Source organism: Bufo bufo, chromosome 8 (assembly GCF_905171765.1).
Source record: "Bufo bufo chromosome 8, aBufBuf1.1, whole genome shotgun sequence".
In the NCBI taxonomy this organism is placed as follows: domain Eukaryota; kingdom Metazoa; phylum Chordata; class Amphibia; order Anura; family Bufonidae; genus Bufo; species Bufo bufo.
The window spans coordinates 50,250,629-50,274,061 of record NC_053396.1 but is presented as its reverse complement, the minus strand read 5'-3'; the positions used below and the strand labels follow the sequence as shown (position 1 = coordinate 50,274,061).

At 43.2% G+C, this 23,433-nt stretch overlaps 1 protein-coding gene across 1 annotated transcript in view; it reads right to left on the bottom strand.

Moving 5' to 3' along the window:
• Nucleotides 1–11,243: 11,243 nt before the first annotated feature.
• The window catches only part of NOX1 (NADPH oxidase 1), a 46,044-nt gene continuing 33,854 nt past the window's right edge, over nucleotides 11,244–23,433 (bottom strand). Inside the window, exons 9-13 of the mRNA XM_040405796.1 lie at nucleotides 22,334–22,569; nucleotides 22,067–22,229; nucleotides 15,359–15,505; nucleotides 13,031–13,155; nucleotides 11,244–11,901 (exon numbers count right to left, since the gene is read on the bottom strand). Coding sequence (XP_040261730.1) covers nucleotides 11,775–11,901; nucleotides 13,031–13,155; nucleotides 15,359–15,505; nucleotides 22,067–22,229; nucleotides 22,334–22,569 — 798 coding nt within the window. The 3' untranslated portion in view covers nucleotides 11,244–11,774. The remainder of the gene's footprint in view (nucleotides 11,902–13,030; nucleotides 13,156–15,358; nucleotides 15,506–22,066; nucleotides 22,230–22,333; nucleotides 22,570–23,433) is intronic.

Below are 23,433 nucleotides of genomic sequence, written 5' to 3'. Positions count from 1 at the left end.
TCAAGCAGTTGTCCTTACAATGTTCACTCCACTCCACAATCTCCCCGGCCTGCCAATCCACCACTGGATTGTGAGTCACCAGCCAGGGAAGCCCCAATACCATAGGAGCCGGAAGACCGTCCAGGACATAACAAGAGATATGCTCTTTATGGAGGTCCCCTACCTGCAGATGGATATTATGGATGATCTGAGTTAACTCTCTCTGAGTAAGAGGGGAGGAGTCGATGGCAAAAACAGGAATAGTTCTGCGTACCGGTTCCGGAGAAAAACCCAGAGCCTGAGCAAACCGTGAGCAAACCAAGTTGACCCCCGCCCCACTGTCCAAAAAGACGGAACAGATCTCAGTCTTATTGCCCGCCTCAACGGTACCGGACAACAAAAACTGAGACATGCGTATGGGGGAAACGAATACGCCCAGACTGTTATCCTCCGCACAATCTGGGGACTCTAGTTTTCCGGCGGCTCCTTTGTTTGTGGTCTTTTGGGTTCTGAGGGACAAACCTTTACAAAATGACCCCTCCCCCCACAACGAAAACAAACCTCTGACCTACGGCGGAACTTAGGAGGATTCATCCGTCTAGTGGCGCCCCCTATTTGCATTGGTTCGACTGGATCATAACAAACCGATCCCTGGCCTATAGAGGCCTCCGTAAAATTTACTAGTCTCTCCCTGAGTCGTCTGTCGATTCTTATGGACAGAGACACAGTAGCCTCAAGAGACCTAGGGACCTCGTATACCGCCAGCGCGTCTTTTAATTTTTCAGATAACCCCTGGCAGAACTGACTCCTAAGGGCCGAGTCGTTCCATAATGTATCAGTAGCCCACCTACGGAATTCGGAACAATATAGTTCAGCAGACCGGTTCTCTTGCCGAAGTCTACGTAGCTTAGACTCAGCCAGTGAGACCCTGTCTGGCTCATCATAATATATACGAGACCCAGGGCTTCAAAAAACTCCTCCACTGATCGGAATGCCACAGAGTCTGATGGTAGGGAGAAAGCCCAAGCCTGCGGATCTCCTTGAAGGAGAGAAATTACAATGCCCACCCGTTGTTCCTCACCGCCGGAGGATCTAGGGCGTAACCTGAAGAACAATTTGCAAGCTTCTCTGAAGGTTACAAATTGGTCTCTCCCTCCTGAGAACCTATCAGGTAAAGCCACTTTTGGCTCAAGAGTACCTTGGTTTCCCGTAGCAACGGTGGAACCCAAGGATTGCTGCTGCTGCTGCACCACTGTTGCTTTTAATCCTGCCACTTCAAGGGATAACCCCTGTAATTGTTTCGCCAAAACCGTAACCGGATCCATAGTGGAACAGAAAAATACCAAGCAAAACAGCAAGCAAAAAAAAAGGAAATGTCATTTTTTTTTTTTTTTTAAAAGGCCAGATATACTGTCACGACCGCTATCCCAGCAGCAGTCGTGTCGCACCAGATGGAGGGGGAAGGGGGACCCTTATCTATGGATGGGAAATAGAATGGCCACCCCTGACTAACCCTAAGCTGGCACCTGTCTGCCCTGATACCCTAGACGGGGTGTGAACCCGTGCGGCGAGCAGGATGCCTAAACCCTCAGTCACCCTAACAAGACTAGACTGGGGAAAGGCCGATGGGAGCACTAGTCACCATCACTCACGTCTAGGAGAACAACAGGGGAAGACAGCAACAAACAAACAATCTATAGCAGAGATAGACTTATCCAGTCACGAGCAGAGAAGGCGATCCCAAACACGACAGTCCACGCCGGACAAGAGCTCCACAGCAACACCGTCAAACGATCTCCTTCCAAGGTCAATATAGCACTGGAAGTAAGGACTATATCTGGCAATGACTGAAAGTGAAACTGAAACTAATATAGTAGCTGGGAGTGGCAGACAGGACTCACCTGAGAAGGATGCCTACAAACTCCCAGTCAGGACAAAAAGGTTCACAAGGCAAAACCCTGATGACATACCCTGAACCACGGAGCAAACTCACAAGCTATCGCGAGAAGCAAGTCGCTGCGACCTCCTCCTCCCAGACCTGTCTGGATCAGTCACAGTCGTGACACCAGGACAGATTGACTGGTCAGGTGTGTATGACTGCATGGAGATCGCCACGCCTCCAATATATGCTACAAAGAAAAAATGTGGGTGATTGAGTCAGCACAACCCTGTATGCAGGTGCACATCGCTATGGCGAAATACATATACAAACGCAAAATACAAATGCAATAGCACTCTGCAACTAGCATTCTGCCCTGCCTCTATGCTGGATGAGGCATTGGTGTACATTTTGGCCAAAGCGTAATAAGCCACTCACCACGTCAAGGTCGCCTCTATGGAGTGGTCCCTAACACTAGTTCCTACCTGTTCATGGGCCATGACAGCCACACAAAGTCCAGGGAATGCAGGTGCAGCTGGTGTTGGTACTTGCATCCCTGGATCCGATGAAAGCTGTAATGGCACTGGACGGGGTTAAAAGCAGAGTGTGCTTGGCGTGCATGCTGCACCTGCATTCCCTGGACTTTGTGTGGCTGTCATGGCCCATAAACAGGTAGGAACTAGTGTTAGGGACCACTCCATAGAGGCGACCTTGACGTGGTGAGTGGCTTATTACGCTTTGGCCAAAATGTACACCAATGCCTCATCCAGCATAGAGGCAGGGCAGAATGCTGGTTGCAGAGTGCTATTGCATTTGTGTTCTTTTCTTTGTATATGTATTTCGCCATAGCGATGTGCACCTGCATACAGGGTTGTGCTGACTCAATCACCCACATTTTTTCTTTGTAGTATATATTGGAGGCGTGGCGATCTCCATGCAGTCATGCACACCTAACCAGTCAATCTGTCCTGGAGGCTGGTTTTAAAGTCAGTATAAAATTGAGTCTGCTTATATAGCACCTACCAGTAGCCATTTGGCTCCAGGAGAAGTATATAGTGGGCTCAGCATGCATGTTGGTACTTGCATCCCTGGATCCGATGAAAGCTGTAATGGCACCGGACGGGGTTAAAAGCAGAGTGTGCTTGGCGTGCATGCTGCACCTGCATTCCCTGGACTTTGTGTGGCTGTCATGGCCCATAAACAGGTAGGTGTTAGGGACCACTCCATAGAGGCGACCTTGACGTGGTGAGTGGCTTATTACGCTTTGGCCAAAATGTACACCAATGCCTCATCCAGCATAGAGGCAGGGCAGAATGCTGGTTGCAGAGTGGTATTGCATTTGTATTTTACTGTTTATATTAAGTTTAACATCAAGACTGTCATTCTGCATTTTGGCCACAAGATGCTGCTGTTTCTTAATACAGCTAAACAGGTTGCAGTAATTGAATATTCATAAGAGGTGGAGTTGGACTGAGCAAGAAGAAACAGGAAGCAGGAGAGCAGGCATCTTGCAAGGACTGAGTGTGAAACAGAATCTGCTCGCATCCAGGCGTCAGATCGTCCTAGAGTGTCAGGAGCTGCAGCTGAGTGAGGCTGATCACCGTCCAAGACAGATCCTGTCCATAGGAAAAGGATTGTTTTCCGGAAAGGCTAATAAGAGCTGAGGAACGGAGCGCTGCCTATCCTGCAGGACCTCATGTTTGCTGGACAGACTTGGTGTTCGGTTAAAAGTCATCATCGGATGAAGAACAGACTGAGGTCGGTAAGAGCGTGCACGCACCACATTGCAGATTGGCACCTAAGAGACTGAGAACAGGCCTGTAGTTAGATAGGGTCTCTGTATCAGGCTAAAAAGTGCAGGACAGGTGTCTCAGCCGCAGGCTGGGTGTATGTAAATTTATTGCCTTGTCTCCTCATATTTGGGAGTGTGTTCATCACTGTGTTTTCAGTAAAAATTCTGTTTTGCAATAGCTGGTGTCAGAGTTGGTTTCCTTGTTCGTGACTTCGCTGTATTCTGGGGAGCCCTCCCCTGGTTCACGGCTTACAGCCGCACACTCCATCTGGCTTCTCGAAACCCTCACTAAGGGGAACCAATGCACGGTCGGGAGCACCATGCCAGAGGTAATGGCATGCTATGTATACTAATAATGGCACTGAGCATCGATGTTAATTATGCTGAGAAGCAGTTATTAGATCAAAGCATAACATGAGGAGGTGTGCTCCAGGTTCATTCTTATTTTTGGATATTTTATAGTTCCTTTCCTTTTTTTGCTCTCGGGTATTAGCACTCCTCCCATTCGACCCAGGTGATTTTAATTAGCAGGAGACTGAAATACGTCTGCCTAATATCCTTGGAGGGAGGTCACTGAGACGTCTCGTTTTTCCAGAAATTATTTGCATAACTCAAAGTCAGAGGTTCTATTTAAAAAGAGAAGGAGCATTGTAGGTACAAAAACAAGCACATCTGGTTGTCAGATGCATTCGCGCTGTACCATCACCTCACTGGCCACAAAAATACCCTGTAGCTGTGTATAAGATCATGCTCACAATTTTGAGTAGGGGGGGGGGGGGGTGCACAGATTATATGGAAAAGACATGGTGGGTGGGTGTCAGGAGAATGATTTTGAATTAAGAACTTTAAGTGTATTTGTAAACTTGTCATTGTTGGAGCAAATAAATGTAACAATTATGGTAATACATATACATATCTTTATTAAAAGCACACAAAAATGTACAATAGTTAAGATTAGTTTTTATTTTACAAATGTGAGAGGAATAAGCAGCAAAATAATAATAAGCACAAATCATTGTGACCTAGACTGACAGAGCAAAGTCTGACTCTCGTTTATACCTGGGTGTGGAGAAATAAATACGCCATTACGACTGTAGTAAGAAATCCGGCATTTGTTATTTTATTTGTTCATGGCAGTATGTTTCCTTAAGGATGGTTCAGCACACAATTTTATGGTAGTTTTTGTGCAAGTTTTTGAGCCAAAGCCTCAAATCTAGTGCCGCCTCACTGTCCGCTTTCCTGGGCTGCAGCCATGATCTATTGTTGTGGCGGCAGTGGTGATATCTCATATATCATGGAGCCAATGATTGGCTTCAGCTGTGTACTGCACAAGACCCTGACGCCAGTGATTGGCTGCAGTGGTATACTGGATGTCACCCCTGCAGACTGGGGAAAAGGACAGATTGATGGCGCTGGATCAGAGGGGGCTCGGGCAGATAAGTTTTTCATTATTGTATAATATAATGGTATGATTATATATTTATATTTAACTTTTTTTTTTAATGTATTTTTTAGTATATTTTTTAATATGTTCCTCATGAGGTTATAAGAGACATCTGGAGGACATTCACTCTTCATAATTTATTTTTTATTTTGCAATTTCCTCTGTAAATCAAGCGTCTATAAGAGCCCCATTTACATGTGAAAACAAATCCAATGGTGAAATTTGTCACTGGCAGAGCAATCGGGGTCACATGATTACCGGGGCCATTGCCGCTTCCTCTATACACTACATAGAGCTCATGAGTGCTATGTAGGCTGGACAAGAGAAGACAGAAGTTATGAACCGGCAACATACATCTAGAATTTCCCGGGATTAAAGCCCAGGTGATGCTCAAGTAGGGCACTTGGTCATTGTTAGGTTAATGCTGACATTTAGAGAGGTATTCCAGTTTCAGCAAATAAATGTTTTTTCTTTTGTATGATGTCCAACAAACTGTCCGTATCAGTTCCTTGTGGTTTTTGAGATTTCTGTTTGCTGACATTTAAAAGGAATTTTTATAGTTTATTCCTAAGGGACAAGAGTCTGTTCTGGTCACGTGGTGGACACACAGGTACATGGCTCATTAGAAGGCACAGCTCTGATACACAAGTACAGTATGTATATCAGGCCTGCACCTGTCAAACACGCAGGTTCCGATTGAATGACAGCAATCAGAGATCTTGACCATGCTGTCCATTATACACTGCGTGCAGAATTATTAGGCAAATGAGTATTTTGACCACATCATCCTCTTTATGCATGTTGTCTTACTCCAAGCTGTATAGGCTCGAAAGCCTACTACCAATTAAGCATATTAGGTGATGTGCATCTCTGTAATGAGAAGGGGTGTGGTCTAATGACATCAACACCCTATATTAGGTGTGCATAATTATTAGGCAACTTCCTTTCCTTTGGCAAAATGGGTCAAAAGAAGGACTTGACAGGCTCAGAAAAGTCAAAAATAGTGAGATATCTTGCAGAGGGATGCAGTACTCTTAAAATTGCAAAGCTTCTGAAGCGTGATCATCGAACAATCAAGCGTTTCATTCAAAATAGTCAACAGGGTCGCAAGAAGCGTGTGGAAAAACCAAGGCGCAAAATAACTGCCCATGAACTGAGAAAATTCAAGCGTGCAGCTGCCAAGATGCCACTTGCCACCAGTTTGGCCATATTTCAGAGCTGCAACATCACTGGAGTGCCCAAAAGCACAAGGTGTGCAATACTCAGAGACATGGCCAAGGTAAGAAAGGCTGAAAGACGACCACCACTGAACAAGACACACAAGCTGAAACGTCAAGACTGGGCCAAGAAATATCTCAAGACTGATTTTTCTAAGGTTTTATGGACTGATGAAATGAGAGTGAGTCTTGATGGGCCAGATGGATGGGCCCGTGGCTGGATTGGTAAAGGGCAGAGAGCTCCAGTCCGACTCAGACGCCAGCAAGGTGGAGGTGGAGTACTGGTTTGGGCTGGTATCATCAAAGATGAGCTTGTGGGGCCTTTTCGGGTTAAGGATGGAGTCAAGCTCAACTCCCAGTCCTACTGCCAGTTTCTGCAAGACACCTTCTTCAAGCAGTGGTACAGGAAGAAGTCTGCATCCTTCAAGAAAAACATGATTTTCATGCAGGACAATGCTCCATCACACGCGTCCAAGTACTCCACAGCGTGGCTGGCAAGAAAGGGTATAAAAGAAGAAAATCTAATGACATGGCCTCCTTGTTCACCTGATCTGAACCCCATTGAGAACCTGTGGTCCATCATCAAATGTGAGATTTACAAGGAGCGAAAACAGTACACCTCTCTGAACAGTGTCTGGGAGGCTGTGGTTGCTGCTGCACGCAATGTTGATGGTGAACAGATCAAAACACTGACAGAATCCATGGATGGTAGGCTTTTGAGTGTCCTTGCAAAGAAAGGTGGCTATATTGGTCACTGATTTGTTTTTGTTTTGTTTTTGAATGTCAGAAATGTATATTTGTGAATGTTGAGATGTTATATTGGTTTCACTGGTAAAAATAAATAATTGAAATGGGTATATATTTGTTTTTTGTTAAGTTGCCTAATAATTATGCACAGTAATAGTCACCTGCACACACAGATATCCCCCTAAAATAGCTAAAACTAAAAACAAACTAAAAACTACTTCCAAAAATATTCAGCTTTGATATTAATGAGTTTTTTGGGTTCATTGAGAACATGGTTGTTGTTCAATAATAAAATTAATCCTCAAAAATACAACTTGCCTAATAATTCTGCACTCCCTGTACAATACACACATGGACAAAATTGTTGGTACCCTTCGGTTAAACCACAATGGTCACTGGAATAACTAATGAAACTGGCCTGCACCAAAAAGATCATACCCCTAAAAAAAGATTGAAAATAACTAAGGCTGGGTTCACATCGCTGTTTTGTTTTCTGTTCTTTTGAACTGTCAGTAGAGCAGAAAAACAGATTCTGTATTTTAAGCATCCATTATGCACATTTTGTATGTGTTTTAGGCTACTTTCACACGTTTTTGTTGGATCCGGCAGGGCTCAGCAAAAACAATTCCATTATAATAATACAACCATCTGCATCCGTATGAAAGGATCCGGTTGTATTATCTGTAACATTGCCAAGACAGATCCGTCATGAACTCCATTGAAACTCAATAGGGGATGGATCCGTTTTCTATTGTGTCAGAGAAAATGTATTCGTCCCCATTGACTTGCATTGTGGGCCATGATGGATCCATCTTGCTCCGCATCCCATGACGAAAAGCAAACCGCAGCATGCTGTGGTTTGCTCTCCGGTATGAGAACGCAACCAAACGTAATGGAATGCATTTTGGAGCATTCCGTTCTGTTCAGTTACGTTTTGTCCCCATTGACAATGAATAGGGACAAAACGGAAATGTTTTTTCCGGCATTGAGACCCTATGACGGATCTCAATACCGGAAAATAGAAACGCTAATGTGAAAGTAGCCTTAGCCATTTCTGCCTGAGATCCGTTAATTTAGATGGAAAAATGTGTATAATGGATGCTTAAAATACAGGACCCATTTTTTTTCTGCTCTTCTGACTGATCAGAAGAACGGAAAACCAAATGGTGATGTTGATCCAGCCTAAGGTGCGTCCTATGATTAGCCATAACAAGTGTCTTCAAACTTGTAATCAGTCACTCTGCCTGATATTTATGTTTTTTTATTTTGATTGAATACACCTTTATTGCAATCAAATCCTCAAGCATACATACTTAGTACTGTGACGCAGTGCAGGCCATGAGACAGTACAATAAATAATCACAATTGTCTTTCATAGCATGGTATTGTTATGTAAAGCACAGGCAAAGATATTCAGGTTTCTACAGTTGCACATAATATTCAGAAGTTTAAGGTCTATGGGACTGTAGCCAACCTCCCTGAACCTGGCTTCAAGAGGAAAATTGATGACAAATTGAAGAGACAGATAATACAAATAGTAACCAAAGAGCCCAGAACAACTTCCAAAGAGATTAGTGGTGAACTCCAAAGTCAAGCTACATTAGTGTCCGATCGCACCATCCATCACTGTCTTAGCAAAAGCTGACTTAATGACCAAGGAGGAAACCTTTGTTGAAAGCAAATCATAATAAGACAAGACTGGAATTTGCTTACAGACAAGCCACAAAGCTTCTGGGAGAATGACCTTTGGATGGATGAGACAAAACTGGAGCTTTATGGTAAGTCACATCAGCTTTATGTTCACAGATGCAAAAATGAAGCATACAAAGAAAAGAACATTATACCTACTGTGAAACATGGAGGAGGCTCGGTTATGTTTTGGGGCTGCTTTACTGCATCTAGCCCAGGGTGTCTTAAATCTGTGCAGGGTACAATGAAATATCAAGGCATTCTGGAGCAAAATGTGCTGCTCAGTGTCAGAAAGCTTGGTCTCAGTCACAGGTCATGGGTCCTCCAACAAGATCACCCAAAACACAATGACCCAAAACACACAGCTAAAAAGATGCAAGAATGGCTAAGAGCAAAGCATTTGACTATTCTGCAGTGGCTTTCTATGAGCCCTGATCTAAATCCTATTGGACATGTGTGTAAGGAGATGAAACATGCCGTCTGGAGAAGGTGCACTTCAAACCTGAGACGGCTGGAGCAGTTTGCTCATGAGGAGTGGACCAAAATACCTGTGGACAGGTGCAAAATCTCATTGAGAGTTACAGAAATCACTTGATTCCACTGTTTCCTTCAAAAGGATGTGCAACAAAATATTATAGTTAGGGGTTTCACCGTTTTTATCCAGGCCAGTTTCATTAGTTTGTTTTATAAGTTATTCTGTTGAACCACAATTCAAAAGCAATGTCTGATTGTCATTAGTTGATTTTCAGTAATTTTTTACTTTTGTCAATTTCAAGTTATTTCAGTGGCGATGGTGGGTTCTTTCTTTCTTTAATGGAAGGGTAACAGTAATTTGGTTCACGTCTGTATTTGCTGAAGCAGGATGGGCCACATATGTGACTTATACAGTTGCATATAAAAGTATACACAGGTACACCTTCTTTTTTCATCCCCACGGAGCTGCATCATGTTGCCACAGAAGCAAGAAGGTGCAGTTTGTATGTACAGTCCAGAGCAGTTTGCATTTGTGAAGAGGGGAAAGCTGTTAAGGTGTCACCTCGTTTTAGCTTATAGAGATGCGGACATGTCCGGCTAGATCGCCGCTAGCATGTCCGCAATATACCTGTCCCATAGGGCCCTGTCCTTGTATTGTGTTTAAAAAAAGATTTTATATATATGTAAATGATCCTGGTAAGGAGCCCAAGGGGCTGTACGAACCTTCCTGGAGCCCAGCCATGCCCCCCTGTGAAGGAGCCCAGCACCGCCTGCGTCCTCCGAATCTACTCCTTGGCTGGGCTCCAAGAAGGTTAGTGCAGCCCCTTTGGCACCTTACCAGGGTCATTTACAGACAGGTATATTGCGGACATGCTAGCGGCGATCTAGCCGTGCATGTCCGCATCTCTATAGGGTAAAACGAGGTGACAGAATCCCTTTAACTACAGTGCTGCCCCCTCTAACATACTGCAAACAGCCTCCTGAGTCCAGAGTCTTCATCGGCCTCATTGTTGATATGGGCCTGACTAATAGCTGCCCATTATGTTAAAACAGCACAGCAGTCTGGTCTGTGAACTTCTGTGCAACTTTGGGTTTTGACAGCAGGGTAATGGGAGCAGTAGAAAAAAACTGTTATCTAGACTAATAATTGCAGTACTATTCATGTAGTATTGCAAATAATACTTCCAAATTGTGGTGACAGATTCCCTTTAACATTCTCATAAGTTCCTGTTGGGAAAATGTATGCCAGGCGAATATATCTTTGGCATGTGTTCCAGCTACTAAATAGCATACCCCGCACAAAAAACACACAAACGTCTTTATTTTTTTTTTACCATATATGACAGTAGGATCCAACAGAACCAGATTTTCACTGTGTCTGATGTAGATGTTAAACCCTCCATAACATTGTGCCTATAAATATATATTTTTTCACCCCTCAACTAACGTAGTGGAACGGTTATGTATTACCCACGCATTAAAGGGAATGTATCACCTATATTTGTGTTTAATAATTAAAGCCATATATTGATACATAATCTTTTTTTATTTTCTGGTTGTAGATTTTTCATTCTATTTTCAGTACATGATAATGGAGAAAGTCATATTGCCTAAGGCTACTTTCACACTTGCGTTCAGAGCGGATCCGTCTGGTATCTGCACAGACGGATCCGCACCTTTAAATGCAAACGCTGGTATGCGTTCAGTACGGATCCGTCTGCATAACTAAGTAAAAAAAAGTCTAAGTCTAAGTGTAAGTCAAACGGATTTGTCCTGACTTACGTTGAAAGTCAATGGGGGACGGACCCGTTTACAATTGCACCAATATTGTGTCAATGTAAACGGATCAGTCCCCTTTGACTTACATTGTAAGTCAGGACGGATCCGTTTGGCTCCGAACCGCCAGACACCAAAACGCTGCAAGCAGCGTTTTAATATCCGCCTCCTGAGCGGAATGGAGGCGGAACTGAGCCAAACTGATGCATTCTGAACGGACCCGAAGTTGGGGCCGCGGAACGGAAGTGCGGATGCGGAAAGCACACTGTGTGCTGTCCGCATCTTTTCCGGCCCCATTGAAAATTAATGGGTCCGCACCCGTTCCGCATAATTGCGGAACGGATTCAGACCATTCAACGGACGTCTGAGTGGAGCCTAACAAACACTTGATTTCAATAATACGTAGATGCTCTGATGACATATCCCCTTCAAGATTGTGACACTGCATTTTACCCTACCGCCAAGGAAATTTTCAAAGAAAATGGAAGGAAGAAGATACCAGCAGAAATATTTTATATACGCTTCTATAAGAAACATCATTCACCAGTTCAAGGTGTCATGTTGCTGGAACTGGAACAGGAAACGCTTCCCATGATAAACTTAGTGATAATGATCGCACTGATTAATGTCAGTACATGAACATTAAGTCATTCTGTGCGCTATTTACAGCTTGTACATTGACCGGTAATAATATACAGTATCTTGCTTGATATGACCTCACTGTCATGAGTTTTACTTTTCACAGTCTTTGTAAGTGTAAGCCAATAATGCTACGCTTCAGAAATTTTCCTTATTAAAGTAGAATTGCACTTTCCTGGGGTCCATGCTAGAGTATTGATGGCAGCATTGTTGCAGAGTCTTAGCGAGTACTTGAGGGCCACAAAGGAAAACGCCCACTGTAGACCTGTAAGATAAATATATGGCAATAAGTCTCTGGGTAGAAGTTCAGACAATTGTCAGGGTTATAGCATTCAGAGGGCAGCACATTATTGTTTGTGACCCAATGAAGTACAACATCACTGATGAGCTGATGTTATCTTCCTTCAATCCTAACATATTCATAATAAATGTAGTAAAGGAACTTCAGCACCAGAATCTTTTCAGCTTAAAGAGGACCTTTCACCTTGAAAAACATCTCACTGCACTTACTATTATCCCTGGGCACCGCTTCCTTCTCCCGTTATCCCCTCCGGTATCTTTACTCACTAAGTTATAGTAGGCGGAGTCTGCCCTTGTCCTGTGGGCGTCTCCTTCTCCTAGGCTGTAGCGCTGGCCAATCACAGCGCACAGCTCACAGCCTGGGAGAAAAAAACCTCCCAGGCTGTGAGCTGTGATTGGCCAGCGCTGCAGCCTAGGAGAAGGAGACGCCCACAGGACAAGGGCAGACACCGCCTACTATAACTTAGTGAGTAAAGGTACTGGAGGGCATAACGGGAGAACGGAGCGGCGCCCAGGGATAATAGTAACTGCAGTGAGATCCCCGGGCGCCGCTCTCCATGGCAGCATACTTAGTTCACAATGTTTTTCAAGGTGAAAGGTCCTCTTTAATGGTGCATTTTATTTGGCAAAAAGATGTTTAGCAATTGTAACGTTTGGGCTGACAGGCCTTCATCAGACTATTGCCACAGAGCAGACCAGAAGGGAGGAAAGGAGAAAGAAGAGTGCACTGGGAAATGCTCCTAAACATATATATATATACTGTATACTGTATCAGGCTGACAGACAAAAGAATGTCCTTGTGGCATCCACATTATGTCTGTATACCTTTGTCAGCTTTCTGCACCTTTCTATGTAGCTGGGAACTGCATAAAAAACTATAAAAAGCCACAGAAGATTTTCCTGAAGGTGCTCTATGGATCACTGCGACAATGTTATGTGCCGAGGAGCTGGAAATCTCATACATTTAGCACAATGAAGAATTGCAGCTGTGAGTGGACTTTTTCAAAACTGATCAAAATTCGAGCTTCACTTTAAAAACGTGACTAAATAACCTTATTACATTAACTTTAGTGTTTTTACTTTGCTCAACAAACCTGGGATGGGACTCTGCCACGTTTGAAAATTCATTCTCCCAATAGGGTCGCCCATAACTGGTTTTTTGCTTTAATCCTGTAACTGCATCAGTTGCCTCATCAAAGTTAATAATGGCGTGACCAGCCTGGGGAGATAAACATCACATATTATTGCCTGTCTCAGATAACAAATAATCAGCTTAAAAGGCTTCTTTGAGACCCCGAAAAAAAGGAGCCAAGAGTGTTATGAAATAAAAACTAGCAATACTCACCCGCTCAATCCTCTGTTAATCCAGCACCGGTGACCCCAGTGGTCTGTGCTTAAGGCGCTGCGGCCATGATGTGCCCAACTACGCCAGGTGACTGCAGTCACCAAACACTGACCTCAACGGTCACATTGGGTACATGAATACTACAGTAATATTGGAGCACCGGAATGGCAGGTCTTAATTGAACATTGCTTCTTCTTTTTTTTTTACAACATTCCCTGCCTACAGCTCAATTTCTTGGAAGATCCCTTTAATACAACAGCAAGGCAATGAAACCTGAACATAAAACTTCAGTGCTTAAACATGCATCCCACCAGTGGGAACACATTCAAGGCCTGACTATGTATCTATCAGTGGTATCTGTGATACCCAATGTGGAAGCTTCATGAGCAATATGCTATTTCATGATATTAATGAAAAGGATGGAGCTTTTCACTATTACAGTATATGCAAAGAGTATTCATTTATTATGTCTACACAGACAAAATACATGAGCCACCACCTGTTGGTAATGCTTAAAGGGGCTACAATCAAAGGCAGTAGCTCCATGTGTGATATATTCACGATCTGATTCAGAGCCGCACTTTGGTTCCGCTCTTATGACCAACACACTTCACTCGGTCGTGTCTTTTTTGTTTAACAATTATTCGTGAGAAATAAATGATACTCACTCTATCTTTATCCTTTATATATACTGCATGGCTACAATGCCTCCTTTTCAGAGCGCTGAACTGATTTCTATACCATGCTGCGCAACGTTTCGGGGGTTACGCATTAGTAAGGGGGCATTACCCCCGAAACATCACTCAGCATGGGATAGAAATTAGAAAAAGGTGCCATTGTAGCCATGCAGTATATATAAAGGATAAAGATATGGAAAGTGCAACTGGAGTATCATTTATTTCTCACAAATAATTGTTAAACAAAAAAGACACAACCGAGCGAAGTGTGTTGGTAATGCTTAAAGGGGGTTACCTCTTTCATATCATGTAATGCTTAAAGGGGGTTACCTCTTTGATATCATGTAATGCTTAAAGGGGGTTACCTCTTTGATATCATGTAATGCTTCATGTTAATTGTGCTTTACATGTTAATCACAGCTTTACATTCCTACTTAAAGGGAACCTGTCATCAACTTTATGCTGACCTCCCTGAGGGCAGCATAAAATAGTGACAGAAATGATGATGTCAGCGGTGTGTCACTTATGAGCTAAAAGTAAGAGGTTGCTGAGAACCAGCTTTATAATCATTACAGCCCAGGCCTTGAAAAGAGTCAAATCTACCTGAGAAGAGTCCTGGTTATTCATAATCTCCTGCTCTCTCACCCATCTGCTGATGATTGGCAGTTCTCTCCTAGAGAGAAAGGGAGAAAACTCGGTAGAAGACTGTCAGCCATCAGCAGGTGGGCAGGAGAGCAGGAATCCATGAATAACCAGGACTCTTCTCAGGTGGCCGTGACTCTTTTCCAGGTCCAGTCTGCAATAATTGTGATGTTGGTTCTCGGCCACTACTTACTTTTAACTTATAAATGACAGACCGCTGAAATCAACTCACCTGTCTCGACTTTATGCTGCCGTTAGTATGGGCAAAATAAAGTTCATGACAGGTTACCTTTAATAAAAGTCACTGGGCACTTGCCACTTTCTGAAAAAGGGGAATGCTCAGGACTGGTGTGGGCCGGGCCATCACCCCCAGCACACTTGCTCTCATTTATCCCAGTCTACGGGCATAAATAGAAATCTACTCTAGCCGGGAGGATGCGCCTAATTTATAATAAGGCCTGCACCTTGTCATAAATTAGGTGCATCTTCCAGCGCAGGTGATAAATAACCCCCAATGTTGTACAACTTTTTCTTTCTCATAGGAAACACTCTGGAAGTAGTAATACCTTGTTTTTACCGTGGTTGACGGGTTACCTAATGTAGCTGTGGGGCTCTAACCTACAAGTTTTTCAATTAGCTTTACAACTTTGTATATGATCATTCTTGTCACATTGCGTGTACAATGGTTGTTTTTAAAAAAAATATATGAGGGTTTATTACAGTTTGGCAACATGTATGAGATTTAACAAGGTACATACTATGCTGCTGTCCCAGCTGGTCAAAAAGAGTCGATAATTAAGAAATCCATCTTTTCCTGAGTTGATCATCTCCTGTTCCAGGGAACGCAACAGATCAGCAAACCAGGCAAAAGCTCCAGTCTCACGACAGATCCAGTAGAAAAAAATCTGCAAATGTAAAGTTTATATTCTCACTTTTTCAGTCAAATAATGTCCGGTTTTTCTACTCCACTTGCTTATAGGTGGTTATTCACCTTGGGTGACTTTTTTTTCAGACCCCCAGCATGGCTGGACCCATGGTGGTAATCATACTTCATCAGCATTGGTTTTGACACAGGTCATGTGACCACTGCAGTCAATGACTTGCCACAACATTGACATGTCACCTATACGGCACGGGATCCTGTGATGTGCCGCATAGGGGACACTTCACATTATTCTTTTGGATGCACACCTAAAGTTTTTAACATGGATGGCTAAATAAACTTTGACATTTTAAGCTTGTTTTGGGCCTTAGTGACCAAGCAACTTTTAATTGTATTCCAAGAGCTATATCTTTTTATTTTTCCAATGTAGCCATATAAGAGCTTGTTTTTTTCCAGAACAAGTTGTAGTTTTTAAAGGTACCATTTTGGGATACACATTGATTAACCTTTATTAACTCTTTCTAGGTAGAAAAAAAACAGCAATTCCTGCCTTGTCACAATAGAAATCCTTTTGTTTAAAAAAATATATATGGTTTTACATCGCTGCATACTATTTTTTGGGTACCGAATATAATACTTTTATTTCAGTTTTTTATTTTATGGAGTTCAACGTGTGGGATAAATTACATTAACATTCTTTAGTTCCATTTGTTACAAATGCAGCAATACCATGTATGTGGAGGAGTTTTTATTTTTTTTCCATTGAAAAGCATTTTTTCATGGAAAAAGGTTGATTTTTATTTTTTTACTTTAAGACTTTTTTTTAATTTTTTTTATTTTAGTTAAATCTTTAAATCTTACTTTTGATCACTGGATTGGTCAAAATCATATTGGTAAGTGTTCAACACCCAGCATACCCACCAATCAGCTTTTTCGGGAAGCTGCATTGTCAGAAACTATAAACAGCATCCCACTTCAGAAACTACATTTTTATATGGTAAATGCAATTTTGCATATTTATGCACTAGCTGTTAATAGGCCATATTCACAGCCACCATTAGATGGGACTGGTGTCACCCTCTCTATATAGAGAGGAGGAACATAATAGAGTGGAATTAGTCTAGTCTTAGCCAATGAAGAGAACAGATGCAAAATGTGATAGCTGACCAGCTATAGTGTGATAGAAACCAGCCCTGGATTGGGCGTCAGCCAGGGGCAGGCCAAAAAAGAAAAAAGAGAGAGAAAGATGCAGAGTCAAAATTCTGTTGAATTGCATTACAAGAAGCATATAGATTCTACAGCCACATTTTTCAGTAGTTTAATGGATTTAGGCCCTAAGTTTAGAAAAGGCAGAAATTCGCATATGCCCAATGTTCCACATCCCACTGAGGACATTGTAGAAATCTAAATTGTGAGTACAACAGCTTGTTCAAAAAAAGGTACAGGGCATGTGGTGACATTGTACCAGAGAAAGTGTGCACCCTCATTCCTGGATGCTTTTGCAAATGTCAGCTACAGTAATGCAGTGTTAGGCCTCATGCACACGTTTTTCCGTGATCCGTGACCGTTTTTTCGTCCGTGGGTCTTCCTTGATTTTTGGAGGATCCACGGACATGAAAAAAAAGTCGCTTTGGTGTCCGCCTGGCCATGCGGAGCCAAACGGATCCGTCCTGAATTACAATGCAAGTCAATGGGGACGGATCCGTTTGACGTTGACACAATATGGTGCAATTTCAAACGGATCCATCCCCCATTGACTTTCAATGTAAAGTCAGGAGTTAAGTTACCATAGGATCTGAGTTTTCTCCAATCCGATGGTATATTTTAACTTGAAGCGTCCCCATCACCATGGGAACGCCTCTATGTTAAAATATACCATCGGATTTGAGTTACATCGTGAAACTCAGATCCGACAGTATATTCTAACACAGAGGCGTTCCCATAGTGATGGGGACGCTTCTAGTTAGAATATACTAAGAACTGTGTACATGACTGCCCCCTGCTGCCTGGCAGCACCCGATCTCTTACAGGGGGCTGTGATCAGCACAATTAACCCTTCAGGTGCCGCACCTGAAGGGGTTAATTGTGCGTATCATAGCCCCCTGTAAGAGATCAGGGGCTGCCAGGCAGCAGGGGGCAGACCCCCCTCCCTCCCCAGTTTGAATATCATTGGTGGCCAGTGTGCGGCCCCCCCCGGCCCCCCCTCTATTGTAATATCATTGGTGGCCAGTGTGCGCCCCCCCTCCCCCTCTATTGTAATATCATTGGTGGCCAGTGTGCGCCCCCCCCCCCCGCCCCCCCTCTATTGTAATATCATTGGTGGCCAGTGTGCGGCCTCTGTCGGCCCCCCTCCCCCCCTCTATTGTAATTTCATTGGTGGCCAGTGTGCGGCCTCCCCTCTCCCCCCCCCCTTCCCGATCATTGGTGGCAGCAGAGAGTTCCGATCGGAGTCCCAGTTTAATCGCTCTGGGGCTCCGATCGGTAACCTGTTGATCAGTTAGGAAGCCAGCAGTGGGGAAGCCAGTGGCAAGAAGGTAGGAAGTCCTTCACAATGTTGTTAGTGATCCAGGTCTGGATATGTGGACAGAGTCCTCAGATGCAATGGAGCTAGCAGGGTGCGCACTCCATTAGTGGAACACCCTGCTTAGCACCTGTCTTCTATTTAAGGCCTGGAGGTAAGTGGGCGGAGTCACAGGATGGCCCAGCGGCCACTGCGTTCCACGCTGGAGCGCAAGCCAGCGTAACAACACAGGCGGTTGCTGCGTTCCACGCTGGAACGCAAGCCAGCGTATCATCGCAGACGGCCGGTGCGTTCCACGCTGGAGCGCAAGCCAGCGTATCGTCACAGGGAGCCGCTGCGATCCAGGCTGTACTGTTACATAACCATGGCAACCAGGACGCTACTGCAGGCCTGGTTGCCATGGTTACTTAGCAATATTACAATATTAGAAGCATCATACTTACCTGCTGGCTGCTGCTCTGTCTGTGACCGGCCGGGAGCTCCTCCTACTGGTAAGTGACAGGTCTGTGCGGCGCATTGCTTAATGATCTGTCACTTACCAGTAGGAGGAGCTCCCGGCCGGTCACAGACAGCGCATGATGCTTCTAATATTGTAATATTGCTAAGTAACCATGGCAACCAGGCCTGCAGTAGCGTCCTGGTTGCCATGGTTACCGATCGGAGCCCCAGAGCGATTAAACTGGGACTCCGATCGGAACTCTCCGCTGCCACCAATGATCGGGGGGGGGGAGAGAGGGGAGGCCGCACACTGGCCACCAATGATATTAATACAATAGGGGGGGCGGGGGGGCCGCACACTGGCCACCAATGATATTACAATAGAGGGGGGGGCGGGGGAGGCCGCACACTGGCCACCAATGATATTACAATAGGGGGGGCCGCACACTGGCCACCAATGATATTCAAACTGGGGAGGGAGGGGGTCTGCCCCCTGCTGCCTGGCAACCCCTGATCTCTTATAGGGGGCTATGATATGCACAATTAACCCCTCAGGTGCAGCACCTGAGGGGTAAATTGTGCGGATCACAGCCCCCTGTAAGAGATCGGGTGCTGCCAGGCAGCAGGGGGCAGTCATGTACACAGTTCGTAGTATATTCTAACTAGAAGCGTCCCCATCACTATGGGAACGCCTCTGTGTTAGAATATACTGTCGGATTTGAGTTTTCACAAAGTGAAAACTCATCTCTGAAAAAGCTTTTATGCAGACGGATCTTCGGATCCGTCTGCATGAAAGTAACCTACGGCCACGGATCACGGACGCGGATGCCAATCTTGTGTGCATCCGTGTTCCTTCACGGACCCATTGACTTGAATGGGTCCGTGAACCGTTGTCCGTCAAAAAAATAGGACAGGTCATATTTTTTTGACGGACAGGAAACACGGATCACGGATGTGGCTGCAAAACGGTGCATTTTCCGATTTTTCCACGGACCCATTGAAAGTCAATGGGTCCGCGAGAAAAAACGGAAAACGGCACAGCGGCCACGGATGCACACAACGGTCGCGTGCATGAGGCCTTAGGAGAATTTCTTTAAAGAGACATTTTAGCCTATGAACTACCTGTGCAGTTGTGAAACCTGTAAAAATGGTGGAACATGCATTTGTGTAGCATCTGCAAGTCCACAGCCGCAGCTTAGTGATAAGTGCTCTGCCTTGCATGTAGAGATCCTACGTTCAAGTCCCAAGAGAGACTTATATGTTTTTTTTCTCGTCATTTTTTCCCTCTCATTTAATCCTTAATAAAAGGATGCACTATAAAAAATTTATATAATAATAATAATAGGCCAAACTACAGTGGATATAAAAAGTCTACACACCCCTGTAAAAATGTCAGGTTTCTGTGATGCAAAAATATGTGACAAAGATAAATCATTTCAGAACTTTTTCCACCTTTAATGTGACCTATAAAGTGTACCACTCAATTGAAAAACAAACTGAAATCTTTTAGGTGGAGGGAAGAAAACAAAAAAACTAAAATAATGTGGTTGCATAAGTGTGCACACCCTCTTATAACTGGGGATGTAGCTGTGTTCAGAATTAAGCAATCACATTCAAAATCATGTTAAATAGGAGTCAGCATACACCTGCCATCATTTAAAGTGCCTCTGATTAACCCCAAATAAAGTTCAGCTGCTCTAGTTGGTCTTTCCTGAAATTTTCGTAGTCGCATCCCACAGCAAAAGCCATGGTCCACAGAGAGCTTCCAAAGCATCAGAGGGATCTCATTGTTAAAAGGTATCAGTCAGGAGAAGGGTACAAAAGAATTTCCAAGGCATTAGATATACCATGGAACACAGTGAAGACAGTCCTCATCAAGTGGAGAAAATATGGCACAACAGTGACATTACCAAGAACTGGACGTCCCTCCAAAATTGATGAAAAGACGAGAAGAAAACTGGTCAAGGAGGCTACCAAGAGGTCTACAGCAACATTAAAGGAGCTGCAGGAATATCTGGCAAGTACTGGCTGTGTGGTACATGTGACAACAATCCCCTGTATTGTTCATATGTCTGGGCTATGGGGTAGAGTGGCAAGACGAATTATTATTTTTTTTTTTATGAAGAAAAACTTCCAAGCCAGGCTACATTTTGCAAAAACACATCTGAAATCTCCCAAAAGCATGTGGGAAAAGGTGTTATGGTCTGATGAAACCAAGGTTGAACTTTTTTGTCCATAATCCCAAAAGATATGTTTGGCGCAAAAACAACACTGCACATCACTAAAAGAACACCATACCGACAGTGAAGCATGGTGGTGGCAGCATCATGTTTTGGGGCTGTTTTTCTTCAGCTGAAACTGGGGCCTTAGTTAAGCGAGAGGGAATTATGAACAGTTCCAAATACCAGTCAATGAAGAGGAACTTCATCTTTCAGCATGACAATGACCCAAAGCATACATCCAAATCAGCAAAAGAATGGCTTCACCAGAAGAAGATTAAAGTTTTGGAATGGCCCAGCCAGAGCCCAGACCTGAATCCGATTGAAAATCTGTGGGGTGATCTGAAAAGGGCTGTGCACAGGAGATGCCCTCGCAATCTGACAGATTTGGAGTGTTTTTGCAAAGAATAGTGGGCAAATCTTGCCAAGTCAAAATGTGCTATGCTGATAGACTCATACTCAAAAAGAGTGCTGTAATAAAATCAAAAGGTGCTTCAACAAAGTATTAGTTTAAGGCTGTGCACACTTATGCAACCATATTATGCAATCATATTATTTTATTTTTATATTATTTCAGTTTGTTTTCAATTGAGTTGTACAGTTTATAGGTTAAAGGTGGAAAACATTCTGAAATGATTTATCTTTGTCTAATATTTTTACATCACAGAAACCTGACATTTTAACAGGGGTGTGTAAATCCACTGTATATTGAGAAAAATGATTTTTTTTTTATTCTTAGAATCCTAAAACTTATTACTGGTTTATTCACTGGCACAATATATGATTATAAAGAAACCAGCAACGCAAATTAGCTTCTAGGCATAAAAAATGTATTCTCAAAATGATAAGGATATAGACTTTTATTATTGGTTAAATGAGGAAGAAAAAAAAATATGAAAGTCTCTCCCAAGAAACCTAGGATCTCTACATGCAAGGCTGAACACTTATCACTAAGCTACTTTCCACATACAGAAGAATGTTTTTTCTATACTTAGAAAGATATACATATACATATTACTGATGTCTTTATAGTCATATATTGTGCCTATGAATAAAGCAGTAATTTGTATATTAGCTTTCTAAGTACATCCTAATCTGGTAAGTGGTGTATATGATATGTACATGGTAGGAAACAGCTCTAGGACACAGTTCTGCATGCTGATGTCTAGCCCTGTCAATCAATGGGAGAGGGGAGTGTGCAGAGCACAGGGGGTGTTACAAAAAAGTGCTCCAAGGATTCATCCCTGCCTCCTTTTGCTCCAAGATGCTCATTTGCGAGTGAATGAAAATGCAGATATCTCTGCAGCTGTTAAGCATATAGACAATAGAAAGGATTGATCCTGCAGACAGAGCCTCTTTAAGTATCTGAAAAACTGTATGGGAATCTGAGAAAATAAAAAATTACCTTTTTTGTTTTCAAGCGGTGATCTTCATTTTGAAACTTGTACCAGATGGATTTTAAGATTGAGGCAAATGGTGTAACACCAATGCCAGCACCAACCAGCATGCTGACTTCATACGTAAAAACATCTTCACTTGCTGTTCCAAATGGGCCATCTACCTGAAGGCTGATTTAAAAAATGTAAATTGTTGATTTGAAAAATGTAAATTGTTGATTTGACTCTCAAGAAGCACATAACTACTAAATAACTATTATATATAACAAGCTTACCGTGCGGGGTTATCAGCTGTCTCTTGAAAAACCTTAATAACATTATCAGTCCAGTCCCCTGCGGATCGAATATGCACAGAAAACATGTCTTCTTCGGGGGCAGATGTGAGAGTAAAAGGGTGCCACTCCAATCGGGAGACTGAAGGACAGTTAATGAAGATGTACTGACCAACTTCCATCTTAAATCCCCTTTTCTGCATTTGGATTTCAAGCACCTTAGAAGGATGGCTGACCGTCTAGAAATAGAAAAAATTCTCATTGTACAGTAATGAAATCTTTCAGTGGTTTCCCACATAATCATTCATTTCTTAAGGTCCTTTTACATGGGACAAAAGAGGTGCAGATTATCAGGAAGGAAGCTTCCTTCCCAACAATCTGGTGGTGGTGGAGGAGGTGCGCTGCATTTACAGGCAGTGATCTCCTCCAGGATACATGGATGAGGGATCGCTAATGCCATCGCTCTTCCCCATACTGACTTGTTGTTTGCTGGCAGCAGATCATGTTTACATGACACGATCTGCTACCAGCAAACGATGACTTTTGTGTCTTTACAAACGACCGCATTACCCGATGAACGAGCATTTTGCTTGTTCATCGGCGGTACATTTACACCTCCAGATAATTGCTAATGAAATGAGCGTTCCTATATGAACACTCGTTAGTGATTTTCTTTAAAATTCTTGTCCCTCTCCGAATGAAACAACATCAGTCCACCATTACATTCTCTAATGTAGGACTGACGGAGTTCTGTCTCTAGGACATGAGCTGTTGCCATCACCTTTTGTGAATGGTGGATCCTGTGTTATATACAATGCATTTCCAAGGTCTTCAGACTATTTAACTTTTTTCAAATTTTATTATGTTGTGGTATTGTGCTAAAAATGAAAAAAAAAAATGATTTTTTTCTCATCAGTCTGCACTCTTTAACTCATAATGGCAAAGTGAAAATAAAATGGTTGAAATCATTGCTAATTTATTGAAAAGGAAAAACAAAAATATTGCATTGACATAAGTATTCTGACCCTTTACTCTTTACACCTGGATAGAGGGATTTTTGCCATTTGTCTCTGCAGATCTGTTCAAGCTCTTTTAGGTTGGAT